Here is a 14239-nt window from a genome sequence, read left to right as displayed (position 1 = left end):
TTGACATTAGCAATATACTGAAGGCAGCATGGACTGGTCAACCTGATCATTGCTCAGCCACAGCCAGCCATAATGGAAAGTTGGGCCAGACTATTACCGCTGTTATTAATTAGTTTCTATCCTGAGGGAACAACCCATGCCAGATTTGCTCTTAATTTAAACTGAGGGAACTTACCCAAAAACATTTTATCCGGTCACACACAGTGTAGCCCCTACTGAGTGAGTGTGCTATTATGAGAAAGCAAACTGATATAAATATAGCACAGTGACAGTATACACTGCAGTTATTTCCTCTGCAAAATGGAGAAGAATGAAGCGGGTAAGCTGCTCAGCCAGCCTTCTGCTCAGGCTACTGAAAACTGCATTGATGACATCAACAAAAATAATCAGTCGAAGAAAATCTGAGCAAGTAATTCTCAAACAACATTTTAAAATGAGGAATTTGACCTCCTCAAGTATTCACAAATCTGAGAAGATACATACATTTCCACCAGCTGCTTCTCCATTTATATTCATTCATGGAATGTATTTTTTCCTGTATTTTTTTCGTTAGCTTTTATTTTCCCTAGCTAAATTGACTGCAGGTTGATATAAGACTTAATCATCCCATATATGAAAACCTACTTGTGATGAATAGCCTGGGACAGGGCAGATATTAAACTTCATTGTTGGTATGGCTGACTGGTTGAATGAGCGTACACATGCACTCTTCTGCAACCCATAATTCATACACAGAAATTCAGATTATGATTTTCATGGCTAAAGCCAGTAAAGCAAACAACCCCAAAATGCTTGGTGTTTTTTTTAAACTTTATGTGTAGAAAGGAACATGGTTAGAAGCATATGTCTGAAGGAAAAATAATGAAGCAGCATATAGTAAGCAGAAATCATTTTCTGGCAGTATTTTCCCAGTTACTAGTTGAACTGCCAACTTTAAAGAAGTTATTTTAGCATACAAGATGAATGTATCTCAGGAACAGAAAAAAAAAAATCACTCTTCCTAATCCTCTTCTCATGCACCCTCCTCAATCCTGTTCTCAGACATGAAACATTGCTTAAAAAATGCCCATGGAATAGACTGAAAGAAGTTACTTCTCCATATAGTTATTTATAATAGATAATCTTAGAATCACTCTTAATTCCAGCTCATAATTTATGGTGTTGGCAAAGTTGCTCCAGTGAATTTAGTCTCATTATTCACCTTCGGGTTGTACAGTATCTTGTATTTTATTTATCATCCTGCTTTATCCAGTGGATCCCTCACAAGCACTTACAGAACCAAGTGAAGGTGAATAATGATCCAAGAACAAAGCTAAATGCTTAAATACTATGATTTTATGGACAGTTACAGGAAAACACAGACATACTTTCAGTATGTAGAAGAACCTCTTTACTTCAAGTAGCAATACACCCAGGAATGCCATAGCATGCTATTATATAGTTACTCTTTCCAACAGGCCTCTGTGCTATCCCAAGACACTGAATACCATTCAGAAAGTCAGTGGGACTGTTCAGCTTTGCTGTCTACTGTCACACCCCAGCTGCACTCAGTTATGCTTGGGAACTTGATAAAAATGTCTTTGGGAAAATAAACCCACTAATGGGATCATCCATTCAGTCGACAGTACGGTCGAGACGGGGACCGTGGGACAAGCACAGGGAATTTTGGTTACTAGAAGCTATACTAACAAGTGGAGAAGGATGACCTTAATGGCAGCACACACTTCACTGATGCATTGCATTGCAGCCATTTGTCTAGTGACAAGTCCTGGAGAAAGAAGAACGAGCCAAGCTGGTGAGTTTTTTCAGAGAACAACTTCACTCACAACTTCTCTTTAACCCTGCTGGAGAGACCACTGCTGAAACCCATGAGCACTTTACCCAAATAACAGAGATGTTTCATTGGGTAAATGAAGCCAAATTTCATATCTTAATCATCTGGAAGAATTTTGCAACACGATGACCAGAATCATGAGTTCTACTTCAAGCTCACCATATCTCAAAATAGACCCCACCACCCTCCGCATCCTGTTCTGTTATGGGGATCACATTATCTGGGGTCCTGCCACAGCATGCTGGGTCACGGCACCTGCTCCATAGCAGGCACTTTCTTGCTAAAGTGTGATGGTGGTAGCGACAAGAAGTGTCTCCTCTCGGTCTCCTTATACTGCAATGATCACTCAGACACAGACAAAAGCTTCAGAACAGGAAGGCAACTAGGGTATCTTAGGGGAAAAGAAAAAAAAATGATCCTCACATATGCTACTTGGAAATTCTTCAGCTAAAACTGAACCATAAGCTACCAATATCAAAATTTAAAGCAGTCTGGGCAAACACAATAGGAGGAGTGAGCATCTTCCTAATCATCCAGTAATAATCACCATGGCTGTCAACCTTTGCCACTGCTACAAAAGCAAATATCACTGTGTTGCCATGCTGCTTACAACCACTTGGCATAGAGACCCAAGTTACCTTCACAAGCAGAGCAGCACATGATGAAGAGGCCTCAAGGCATCCCTCCCACCAGCATCAAACAGGTAAGACAGGAGTGAGGTGCCAGCCCGCAAGGAAAGCCTTCAGTGAGAAGTTCAGAGATCCTTACCTATGTACAGGGAAGAATCTTTCCGCCTCACATGGTCATCAATGTAGGAAACTCCCAGGGGCTGGACAGGGGTAGCACCAATGCCCAGGAGGACCTGTGCTCCAATGAGCAGCAAGTACATCATGTTGGTAGCAGTCCTATTCCTGCAGATAAGGTCCGGGTCTGGTCCCTCATCACTGGTGGACCCGTTGGCAGCACACACATCCCTCCCTTCGGCCCCCCAGCGTATTTCTCCTGATTCATACTCATACTGGTGGGTCAGAAATTCAGGCAACGCAGAGAGGAGGGCACCCAAGGCCATGACTATCCCTCCACATCCTATCAAGCGTGGCCGGTGTCCTCGGGCTCCGAAGTAGCTCACGAAGAGGATGAGGGCCAGGTTGCCAATCTCAAAGCTGCTGGCAATGACACCCACGTCAGCACTCTGGAGGTTGAATCGCCGCTCCAAGGTGGTTAAAACACTCACCTACAACAAAGAAATCCAGAGAAAGTTACTGAAGATGACCTGCCTTCTGTCCTCCCCATATGTCCTACTAAAGCATAAGTTTCCTTGACTTTCCCTTGGAGCCAGACACATCAAGGACATCTAAATCACAGTATAGTAGTAGTTGACCTCCAAACATGATCTGACTATTCAAATACAGCCACATCAGAAGGTCCTAATACCAACTGACATTTCACAGCCTACCACCTGTCTGCGCACATGTTCATTTACAAATTCCTGCGTACATCAATATATATTTTGGGTGCCTGCAGAGACCCATGACTGGTTAATCTCTCTTTGAGCTCCCTTTTTATTTGAATGCATGGCCTTCACATTGCAAACACTGTCCCACAGAACCAAGGCGCAAACCACACCAAGCCTCACATCATGCTGGGCATCCAGTCTTTCTCTTGGAAAGAATCTCAGTTAGCGAGCAGCAGAAAACCTTGTGGATGCTTGTCTCACAAGGCCATCAAGTCAGAGACAGTGATGCACAAATAGGCAATTAGGCCAGCATAGAAGGTTTTTATTAAAGTATATAAATAAAATGCTAATCAAAGGGTTTAAACTGTGGATTAGTTAATGGGATCGTCACTTACAGAATAGTTTTGAGAAGACAGGCCATTTAAGGTTTATATAGAAGATTTAAATCCACCACAAAGAAGCAAAGATTTAACAAATCGTGGTTATTTAACACTAAGAAGAGAGAAGCACATGAATAGTCCTCAAATATTTAACATTGCTGTGAAAATGAATGACCTGCTCTTTATATTCAAAATGGGCAAGACAAGAAGTGACAGGTTTAAACTGCAGCAGAGATGATTCAGGTTAAATACAAGGTGGGGAGAAACCAGACTTTTACGGGATTGTGGACTTTTAAGGATTGTGAAGCACTGAAATATGCTGCCTGGAGAGGCTGCAGAGGTCTTTAGAAGAGCATAGACCAGCATCTGTCAGGACAGACACAGGTATGACTGATCTTGCCATAGGGCAGGAAAATGAACCAGATGATCTCTTGAGAGCTCTTCCAGTCTTGATTACATAGTGCAATGAAACACAACATGCATTTTCTGCAACAGTCATAGCACCGATCGGAGTACAAAGATGAAACATTGGGTACCTTGCTTGCTGTCATCCCTGCTCAAGCGAGAAAATTCAGAGCATTCTCATGTCTATAGCAGTGTCCTCCTTATAAAGGAAAAAGAAAAAACCCACAAGAGAAGTCTTGAACATGTCACAGAAATGCCAAAAACTTTTACCTTGGATAAAAGACTATCTTGTTTTTCAGACTGCAAAAGATGAAGATATTTAAGGTTGTCCTAAAACAGGCAGGTTTCTCTATTTAAAAAAAAAGTGATAAAGACCTCAGAGCAGAAGGTAGCCCCTGGATAGAATAAAAATAGCCTCCCACTGGAGGCACTGAAAATCTTTGCTGATAAACCTCACAATGCAGGAGCCAGTCTGACCGACTTTAAAGTATTCTGACAGCAGCTCTTCTCCGGGGGCAGTTAGCCTCCGTTAGGGAACACCAGGGCACAGTTGGACAAAGACAAACCCATTGGCAACAAAATGGAAAAATGGAAACAACCCACTTCTGCTGCTTTACATAATCAAAAGCCCCCAAACCTGACCCCGATAAGTGTTCAAGTCACATCTCCAAAACTGGATTGTTTTCATGATTTTTGAAAATCCAGCCTCCATCCCATACAGGCAGTTATCATTTTATGCTACTACTGTAAACCTCCCCTTCTAAAGGGTCAAGAACTGAACAAGACAAAATAAAAGCCACCCAAAAAATCAAACCCTATGACTGAAGGCACTGCAATAGCAATAATTCTTCCCCACACCAAAGTCAAGTGAAGATGTGTGTGCTGGAGAGAGAGGAGACCATCATTTCATCTGAAACATGGGGTGCAGGTCCCTGTTGGGATCAAACGGCTCTGATTCACCAGGAGAATCGATGTCATCTTGTGAGGGCACCGCACAGCCTGTCCTTGCTCGGTGAGCAGTGCCGGCACACGTATCTAAAAGCAATTGTCTCTGTTCCCAACTCTCCATGGGAGCCAGGGCGAGAGCTGAGCAGATGGGGGCAGACACTGCTAGGAAACACTGCGCTGGTACTTCCAGAGCACAGCACACCAAGGCAGACACTGACAACATCCCATCGCCCCAGGCTGCTCCACCAGGCACTCGTGCGACAGAGCTACGTTTATCATCCACAAGAGTGATTTTATTGCAAGGTGTGATCTAATGGGGCTGGTGCAGACTAGTAGGACTCCAGACTTCAACACCACACAGCAAATGCCAACAAACTCCAAGCGATGCAAACCCCTTGCTATGGGAGTCCTCAGTCATGCTACCACCTCCAGCACGTCCTCAAGGAACACAGCTATAGTTGAGATCCAATGAACACCAATTTCAGCAGAGTGGGGATTCTCTCCAAGGTGAGCAAGTAACTCTGAGCAAGCAAAATCACGCCTATGGTGCTCACTTCTGAGCTGTACCTAGATAGAAAACTCATAATTACTTGTTACAGCTGTGTAAACTGAGGCATGGAGTGCCAAATATTAATGAGACATGTACAGTCAACAAAATTAATTTGTGATGGAATAATTTAGGCTGGAAGATTGAAAGCCAACAGAAGTGATTTCCCAAGGCCAAGCAGTATTAACTAGCTTTGGAAGTCTCTCCCACATTTCAATCTCACTGCCAAATTTTAGGCTTTTACCATACATATATACAAGTAGCTAGAAAGCAGGGCGGCACTTAGAAACACTTGAGTGCCACACTGTGCAAGGGTCAGATATTGAGCAGCTGGATTTCAGATAAAAAACTGCACCATTTCTAAGTGCAATTCACAGTGACAGTAAATTGGTGACAAACCTGGGAATTAAAACCAGAGGAGCAGGATGAGAATTGGGACTTACTTCAGTGGGCCTTCAGTTGTTCTTTTTGTAAAAAGCTAACCCCCTCACAATAGGGAAACAGAGTCTCACCATCCCCTAACAGCTTCTTGCTTTGCTTTAGTGAAGAGACTGAAACAAAAGGAGGAGGAGAAGGGGGACACAAAGCAAACTCCAACCCTCCTGATAAAAGCAGGACGAGTTCTTATTCCTCTGGGTAGATCTCACTGCACTTCCCAGCCTGCTCCTCCTGACTGTAGCTCTGCCTTAAGTGGGGTACAGGGGGGCCACGGTGATAGAACAAAACCCTCACATCAGCCTTGAGCATCCAGAAGAAAACAGCATCAAAGTACAAAGTGCTGACACTAGCAGAGTGGCCTCCAAAACATTGACAGTCGGGGGGGGGGGGGGGGGGGGGGAAGGGAAGGGAAATAACCCCAAAATAAAAATAGGGCTGAGAAATAAACTGTCAACATGCAGATTTTTAGGCAGAGAACACCAGGAACACAACTGCATTACATCCAGGGTGACTGCAGCCCAGACAGCACAGCCCAAATTCTTGCTTTGACATTGGCTGTGACCTTAAATACACAGGCCCACTACAAAATCAGCATTAGCACAGCAGAGATGTTACCTGCATTTATTCAAAACAAACCTCTGCCCATAGCTAGTCATTCTCCCACCCTCCTCTATACCTCTCCTTCCTGCCTATAAGGTGTAACCTGACTAAATACTTGCAGTTTCCATGTGGGATGCTCCCAGTGCCCTCGTAACTGTTTGATAAAAGCACTGCACTGCCTGTATTTCCTTTCGCAAGCCTGCTCCCCAGCAAGATAAGCCATCAGGGCTCCTAGACATTAACTCTGTTTATCAAGAGTTACATAAAACGTTGTAAAAGACATGACTGCTCCCCTGTAAAACAGTGACATCCTGTGAAAAGGCTGCAAGGCTTATAAAGGGTCCCTGCGTGCCGAGGACCACGTTGAGCATTAAGGAGTGCAGCCCGCGTAGATGCTGGGATGCGGGGAACGGAGCCGTGTGACAGCACAGCAGCTTGAGCCGGGCAGCCTCCTGCTACAACAGCAGGAACCACCAAAAGCCCACGTTATTAGCTGTGAAGCTGCTATTTCCTGGCTCCCCTCAATTTACACAGCTGTTTTGTCAGCATTGGAAAGAATAGATTAAGAGGATATTCAGCTAAAAAAGCTTCTAACTTAAGATGAAAACAGTTACCAGGAAGCTATTACGACAAACCAGCAAAACTCAGGCAGACAAGATACACGGGTCAAGTGCCTAGGAACAAGAGACATGCGGTTTGACCCCAAAAATTAGCAATGTGCAACCACCCGCTGAACCAGACAAGTCCAGAGGAGGCACGAGAGGACAGAGGCAGAGACAGCGTTGTAATCATGGCAAGTGCCAGTGCCCAGGATGTTTGGAACAGCAGTGAAGCTACAGCTTCATATGGGTATGCACCTGTGCTACAGACAGCTCTACCTCACCTGCTAATCTCGTGTCCTCACGTCTGTCCTGCAGATCAGTCCTTAGCGGGTCACTGAGGCTCTGACCAGCAAAAGACTTTAGCTGCAGCACTGTACAGTCTTCAATCACGCCCACCCCCATGCCTTATCCATGTCTCAAGGCCTCCACCACCCCCTTTGATAGGAACTGCCTTTCTGTCTCTAACTGCAGAACTCCTGCCTCTGTCTCCAGCAGGATTCCCATTTCACCCACCACAGACATCCCCCACCCGATTATTAAGAGCAGCTCCACTATGATTTAGGTATGGCCTTACAGAGATCAACGGGATCGCATGGCTGGTGTTCCTCCACAAGTTCATGCTCCTCCAGACTAAGTCTTAGACCAGATCACTCAGTTTGACCACCGAAAACTAAATCAGGTTCGCCATCTGCACAACGTGCTCATGCAGAAAGCAGAGCCATGTAGCCCAGCATTCTGCCTTTCTGTGAACATGCCTAACATACAATAACCAGAAGTAATTAAGACTTACACCATGCTTGCACTATCTCCTCTTCTTACAGACCCATAGAAGTCTGCACACACAGGTTTGTCTTGGGTGATTTTGAACACTAACACTCAAAAGTGCCTGGGCTAAAGGGGCCTCCTAAGTTCACCCTAAAACACTCTTCAATGATTGAAAAAGGAAAATGATCTCACACATAATACACACAGTGATAAATGATCTACATCAAAAAAAAAGAAGAAAATAAATCAATCACCACCTTAAAATTTTCCAGCCAAAGCAACTTATATTGCAACCCCTGTAACTAAACCCAGGGAAGCTTTTGCCATGCCATTCAGGACTTATTTCAATAATACAGGCTCGCATTCATCACTCCCGTCTGCCCCAAATCTATAGATCTCGGCATTTCTGAACCAAGGTAAATTTGTTCTCTCTATAGACTTTATTTTATATTAAGGCTCAGCAAAAATGCAATCCACAAACCTGTTTCACACTATTGCCCCACTTTATCACTAAGAAATGAACTGAAGGCTGGGGGCACCATTATGGAGTCAGAGACACAGTGCATTGAAAATGAGTATCATATTGTTCGTATCTCCAATGATCAAGTCATATTCACCCACAGAGTCTACAGATAAGCTCATTGTATTAATAATACAGGGTTATATATAGAAAACACATTGACTTTATGCCTGAAGGGCATTTTAAAAGGCTTCTTTTTAATGTAAAATACATTTTCTCAGTTATGTGGTAAGAGATCGGACTTGAAGAGACACGTCTGCAGTGCTACAGGGTGTAAAATAATTGCCTGGCAACTATGTTCCCAAAGGAAAACAAACGCGAACCCTCTCCCACAGTCTCCATTACAGAGCCGGGAAACACAAGATTCCTCGAAGAGCCAAAAGGGACCATCCCAGAAACAAAGCTGCTGCTTCCAAATGCCTCCACCCACTTCATCACATGTCACCTCGTCCTCCTCCAGCATCCACGCAGAACAGGGCGAAGGACATCCCTTAGCTGGGGGCAAGCTCTCCTCCCCATAGTGCTGGTACCCATGGGCTCAGCCACCCTTGCCACCCACCCACCCTCCCAGCTGACAGACAGCACAGCCACCAGGCTCAGGCTCCAGGCCCAAGCGAACAATGCTGATTTTTTTTCTGCTGATGCTTTTGTGCTCCACAATTGCAGCATCGAGATGATCACTTGTGGTTGAGCCCAATTTTTTTTTTTTTTTTTTTGAAATGCAGGCAATTCCCTTGGCATTTTGCTCATTCCTTGAAGAAGCTTAACACCCTTTGCCCAGCCCCAGGCATCAGCATTCCTCGCTGCTCCCCACCCTGCTGAAATAGTGAGGGCATCATCAGGACCTCCCATCTCAGGCTGCTGATCACTTGTGTCAACACCATTCCCTGTTCAGTAAAGTCAGTGGAAACTTAAAAGATGTTCTCACCGCAGATGCAGACGCCCGTGCTGGTTTTGGGCACGCGAACATAAGGGAAAGCAAAAAAGGGTGGCAATACGAACACACCCAAGGTGGCAGTGCTCAAGGTCTGGAAATCATCTCTGCATAGAAATTTGCATTCACATGACATGGATAATAGATGCCGCAGCTGAACCACTGCTGAGAAGTAGGGTGTTATTAGCTTGGCTGTTGCTGCACGTGCCTATGCTGTTTCTAGGCCAGCACTGGAAAGTCTGCAAGTTACTGTACTGGAGCCACAAGGAGTTTGCAGCTTAGATCTATGCCTCAGTGGTATGAAAATTCATTTTATATTTTAGTGACCAGCTCTGAGATGACTGACTTGGTCCAAATTAAGCATACATTCAAGGTCAGGATTTTCAGGGCTCTGAGTAGAGAGGGTATTACACTGTGCACCAAGAGAAACGGCACACCACGCTCCTGTTCGAGGCAAGACATACTGTTTTGGCAACTCTGTCCTCTCTGGCACCATACAGAAAACTTCCCTGCCATCTCATACCCCACTGTGCATCTCCTCCCCACATTTCAGAAGCTGCAGCACCCTGTGCACCTTGCCCTCAGCCAACACAGGGCACAAAGCAAGCGTACCTGGGTGACCCTTTGCTGGGTAACGCAGCTACACCACAAACGCAGCAATGCTCTACGCTCTTGCACATTGCAACCAGAGCACAGAGCAGTTGGCACCCACAGAAGACATCCTGTTTGGTCAGGAGTTGATGCACCAGTGCAAAGCCACAGTTTGTTTCAAAATCGCTTAAAACAGAAAAAAGACATATGCCTCTCGAAGTTAAACGAACATTTTTTTCCACTACTCTAGTGAAATGGGGATCCATACCAATCAAATATGCAACGTGAAAACCTAACCCCTAATCGAAGCAAACAGCAATGCAAGTGGGCTGTCGTTATCTTCCCCATTTGTTTCCTAAGGATCCTGCATGGGACACAAGGGACCGACCCCCCCTTCCCTGCCTCCCCTGAGGAAGAGGAACAGCACTGCCCCATTTAGAGAGGTGTGAAGAAAAGAGATCATCGGGGTGTTATTTGCAACCTACCCCCTCACATCCATCATGGAAAGTTAGCGTGAGTCACCGACAGCTCAAAATAGACCCAGGTACAGAGCACCAAGCCACACCGAACTTCCTAGCAAAACTTGAAAGGCTTTTTCTGTTACTCTGAAACAGATGTGCACCACAGCATTTTTTTTTTTAATCTTTCAAAGCCCCAAACTATGGTGATATTATCGCAACCGCAGGCTGAGTGTCCACACAAGCTTTCTGCCTCCAAGCCTGCTGTTCAAGATTCACCTCACCGTGTGAAGGCAGGTGATCTTTTAGTCTCTGACAAGGGATCCACAGAAATACATCCAATGCCAGAACCCATTTATAGCCTACACTGCTCTTTAGTAACACACATACAATGAAGCAAGCAGATATTTCAATCCTTATTTAAAGGTTTTGTCATTTTCACTGGCAGCAAAATAAATAAGGCATCATAAGCATGCAAAGAGGCACAAACTTCAACACTGTAACTGCATTTTTGCATGTTTTAAGAACCGTAGCACAGAACAGCACTGCCGGCACATTTCAAACCTAGAGGATGAAGAATTCCATGTGGAATAAGCACATAGCAGCAGGAGCAGCCAGAGCATCTTTGACATGTTCAGAGATGGATCTCCTTTTTTTTCCTCCTGTGGTCCACCAGTAGGTGTACAAAGGCAGATAAAGAGTAATTTCAACTGTATATAACAACTTAGATGTAGGCTCCCACAGCATCAGATGCTCTCTTGGAATGGCAATAAGGTTCATGCGTGGGCTCAGGACTCTGCCAAAAGGGGACCATCATCCTGGGTTCACTTCCAGTGGAGAAAAGGAGATGAAACTCATGTCTCTGGAAGACTTCCCAGGAAAGAAAAGCCCCTTCATATGCACTATCAAAGAACTGGAGAGGCAGGATCCTAAGCTGTCACACTCCAGCACCCTCACTCCTCCCTCTCCCCAAATCAATGCAAGTTTGCTTGTTTATCTATATCTAGTGTTGTTCATCTATCTACTTCCTAACACAACACTTATATGCCTGAAGAGGAGGCTTTCTACTATTAGCAGGACTACTTACCACAGCAGAAACCATAATGCAAGCCTGATAAGAAAACGGGCCACACAAAGGACTTCATGTTACCTTAATTCACAATCAAGAGCTGAATCCAGGGCTAAGGGTTGCATCTGAGCTATGCCACAGTGCCGCTCAAGAAGAGAGACCCATGGAGCTGGTTGCAGAAGCATTCCCAGCTGCCAGGCATGAACCAGGGCAGAAGTGACACAGGCAGGATTTTCTAAAGCAGGATTAATAGAAGTTTTGATGGAAGCTGAATTCGGTGTTCACGGTTGGAGGACAACGGTAATTATATAAAGGCTATTTACTGAAGAGAGGAGGTTTTCTGACAAGTCCTGCTACTTTTCTCCTCATCTGCTCTGGCTCTGCTGATATCGCTCGTGCTCCCTCCCTACCCAGCAACAAGGATGTCTGGCTACAGCAAACGTGAACTCAGCTTAGCGAGAAGTTAGAGGCACTTCCTATCAACCACTACATGAAATGCTTTAATTTAGTAAGCCTTAGGAGGAAGGAAGTCATTTAAAAGGGAACCAACAAAACAGCCACATTGTATTGTCAATCCAGGGCACTTTGTAACAACTCATAAAAGAAACATCAAATTTCTGTAAGCACCTGCAAGTGGAATTAGGGTGTCTCTAGCAGCTAGCTAGCAACACCCCAAGCTTGTCCCAAAGCCACGTGAGCTGCTCGCTTATCCCCATCTCGCACCCTGCAGCCCACACAAGAGCTGTCCGTGTCATCCTGCTTATTTGCTAAGTAACACCCTCCTACAGGGCTGTTCACAAACGACTCATTTCTCCTTCCACGTTGTCCCTGCGCAGAGCCAAGGGTATGAACAGGAGCTGGGTGCTGGTGCTGCCAAGCTTCCCGTTGAAGAATGGGGCAGGTTGGGAGGTGAGCACAGGGGCTCCCGGTGTAAACAGACAAGTCAGTGCTTGAAGATGATCTTAAATCTATTCCCATCCGAGAACCTGGTTATTATCTGAGCATTTCCTGTGCAAAGAATGGGGCATGGAAGTTGAAAAGGACAGACTTGCAACATTTGCATGTTTAAGTTTGACAGTCCTGAGCACAACACAAGCCATGCAATTTTATATCCCGCACCATCATATCACCTCCCCATTTCGCTACTTTCTCTACTTCACCACCTGAACAGAAGGTGATTTACAAATGTCTTTTAAAATACACGCACAAAATAACATATAGGGAATAAAAAAAATCTTGTAAAGAAAAATTAAATGGGAGATCTAGCTAGAACTTGCAGACTTGTCATAATCTCACTTGTCTGAACACGTTCCCTGTAAAATGTAGATACAGGCAACAAGATGTCTCACCAGATGATGGGAGCTCTGTTCCTTGGGAGTCACTATGAAGTGAGCTATCAAAAAGCCAATGAACAAAATGCGTCTGCTGAGGCTGTACAAACAGATGGCTGAATTTCACCCCTGTGTCTTCAGGTTTAACAATAACCTGTGTCAGAGACAGGCACCAAACAGCAGCTGATGGGGTCCCCACACTGCAGAATCACTAGATCCTGCAAAAATTCTGTGAGCACTTGCAAGAAAGAAGTCACCACCTCTTCCACTTAGCTACTGGAGTCTGACGTAAGCAAAACCACAATACAAGAGATTCCTATGGAGGACAACTGCTCCTACAGCAGGAGCACACCAAATTCTGGGAAGAATCCAGAATTCAGGCACTGCAGAGTGGGAATGCTTGTGCATTCAATGTTCAACACCAAGCCAGAGACACCAACCCATTAGTGCAGCCAACATGAGCGCTATTGGTTTTCTCCTTGTACTTTCCCAGCCTCTGGTTTCTCTTAACCCTGGTTTTGCAGGTGCATGACAGACCAGCCAGGACAAGAGCTCACACATGGCTGCAGTATTCCCACCACCAGCAGGAATCTGTCATCTCCATGTGCATTGCTCAAAGCAATGATAAGCTTCACTGGGAGATAAATAGCAAGCAGAGGGAAAAGAAAGCCATATGCATGAAACCAAGCAAGACAAAGCCCCTGATACCTCAAAGTAGCCCATGAAGCCCCTGAGCATGGATTTCTCAAACAGAGATGACACTAGTGGACCTATGATGGAGAACAGGGATGAGCCAAGTCTAGTGCAGCTTGTATGGGAGAAGCTGGAAAACTGGCACCTACATTAACCTGTCTGCAAGTTACATTAACTGAGAAGGTTTGGTGGAAGGATCATGCTTCATCCAGTCTCACTACCTACTATGCTAGATCTTTTGTTGCCTTTAACCCAATCGCACATATCCTCCACTGCAGTTTCAAATCCTGTGTTTTCATCTCCTTACACAGTTCTTCACTCATCCTTCGCAGACAGCTTCTACATGAAGTTCATTCTCTTTATACTCAGCTTCTCCTGGCTCCTGCCAGCCCAAGGTACTAATTACAATACAGTTTATTAGCCAGGCACATAACATTTAGACTCTAAATTCAGGCTCCTTTGAATGAAGCTAGACACCACTGAAGCAGTCCACTGCTGTCAATAACAGGGAAGGAGATTTTTTCAAAAGCACTTAAGTAACTTTGCAACAAGAGTCCCATTTTCAAAGAGAAACTTAGAGTAAGTCACTTTTGTCAATGAGAGTATAGCTCAGAAAGCATCTTTGAAAAAATAATACCCTCAGGCTCTTTTAAAGTCCATCACTACCA

The 14239-nt window shown here is 44.8% G+C and overlaps 1 protein-coding gene across 1 annotated transcript in view; it reads right to left on the bottom strand.

Annotated features, from left to right (window-relative positions):
* The window catches only part of SLCO3A1 (solute carrier organic anion transporter family member 3A1), a 145334-nt gene that overhangs the window by 117440 nt on the left and 13655 nt on the right, over nt 1-14239 (bottom strand). Inside the window, exon 2 of the mRNA XM_075764335.1 lies at nt 2603-3068. Within this exon, the coding sequence (XP_075620450.1) occupies nt 2603-3068 (466 nt within the window). The remainder of the gene's footprint in view (nt 1-2602; nt 3069-14239) is intronic.

The sequence above is a fragment of the Balearica regulorum genome, chromosome 12 (assembly GCF_011004875.1).
Source record: "Balearica regulorum gibbericeps isolate bBalReg1 chromosome 12, bBalReg1.pri, whole genome shotgun sequence".
NCBI lineage: Eukaryota > Metazoa > Chordata > Aves > Gruiformes > Gruidae > Balearica > Balearica regulorum.
The sequence above is the reverse complement of the archived record's forward strand: the minus strand, read 5'-3'. Positions and strand labels throughout refer to the sequence as shown.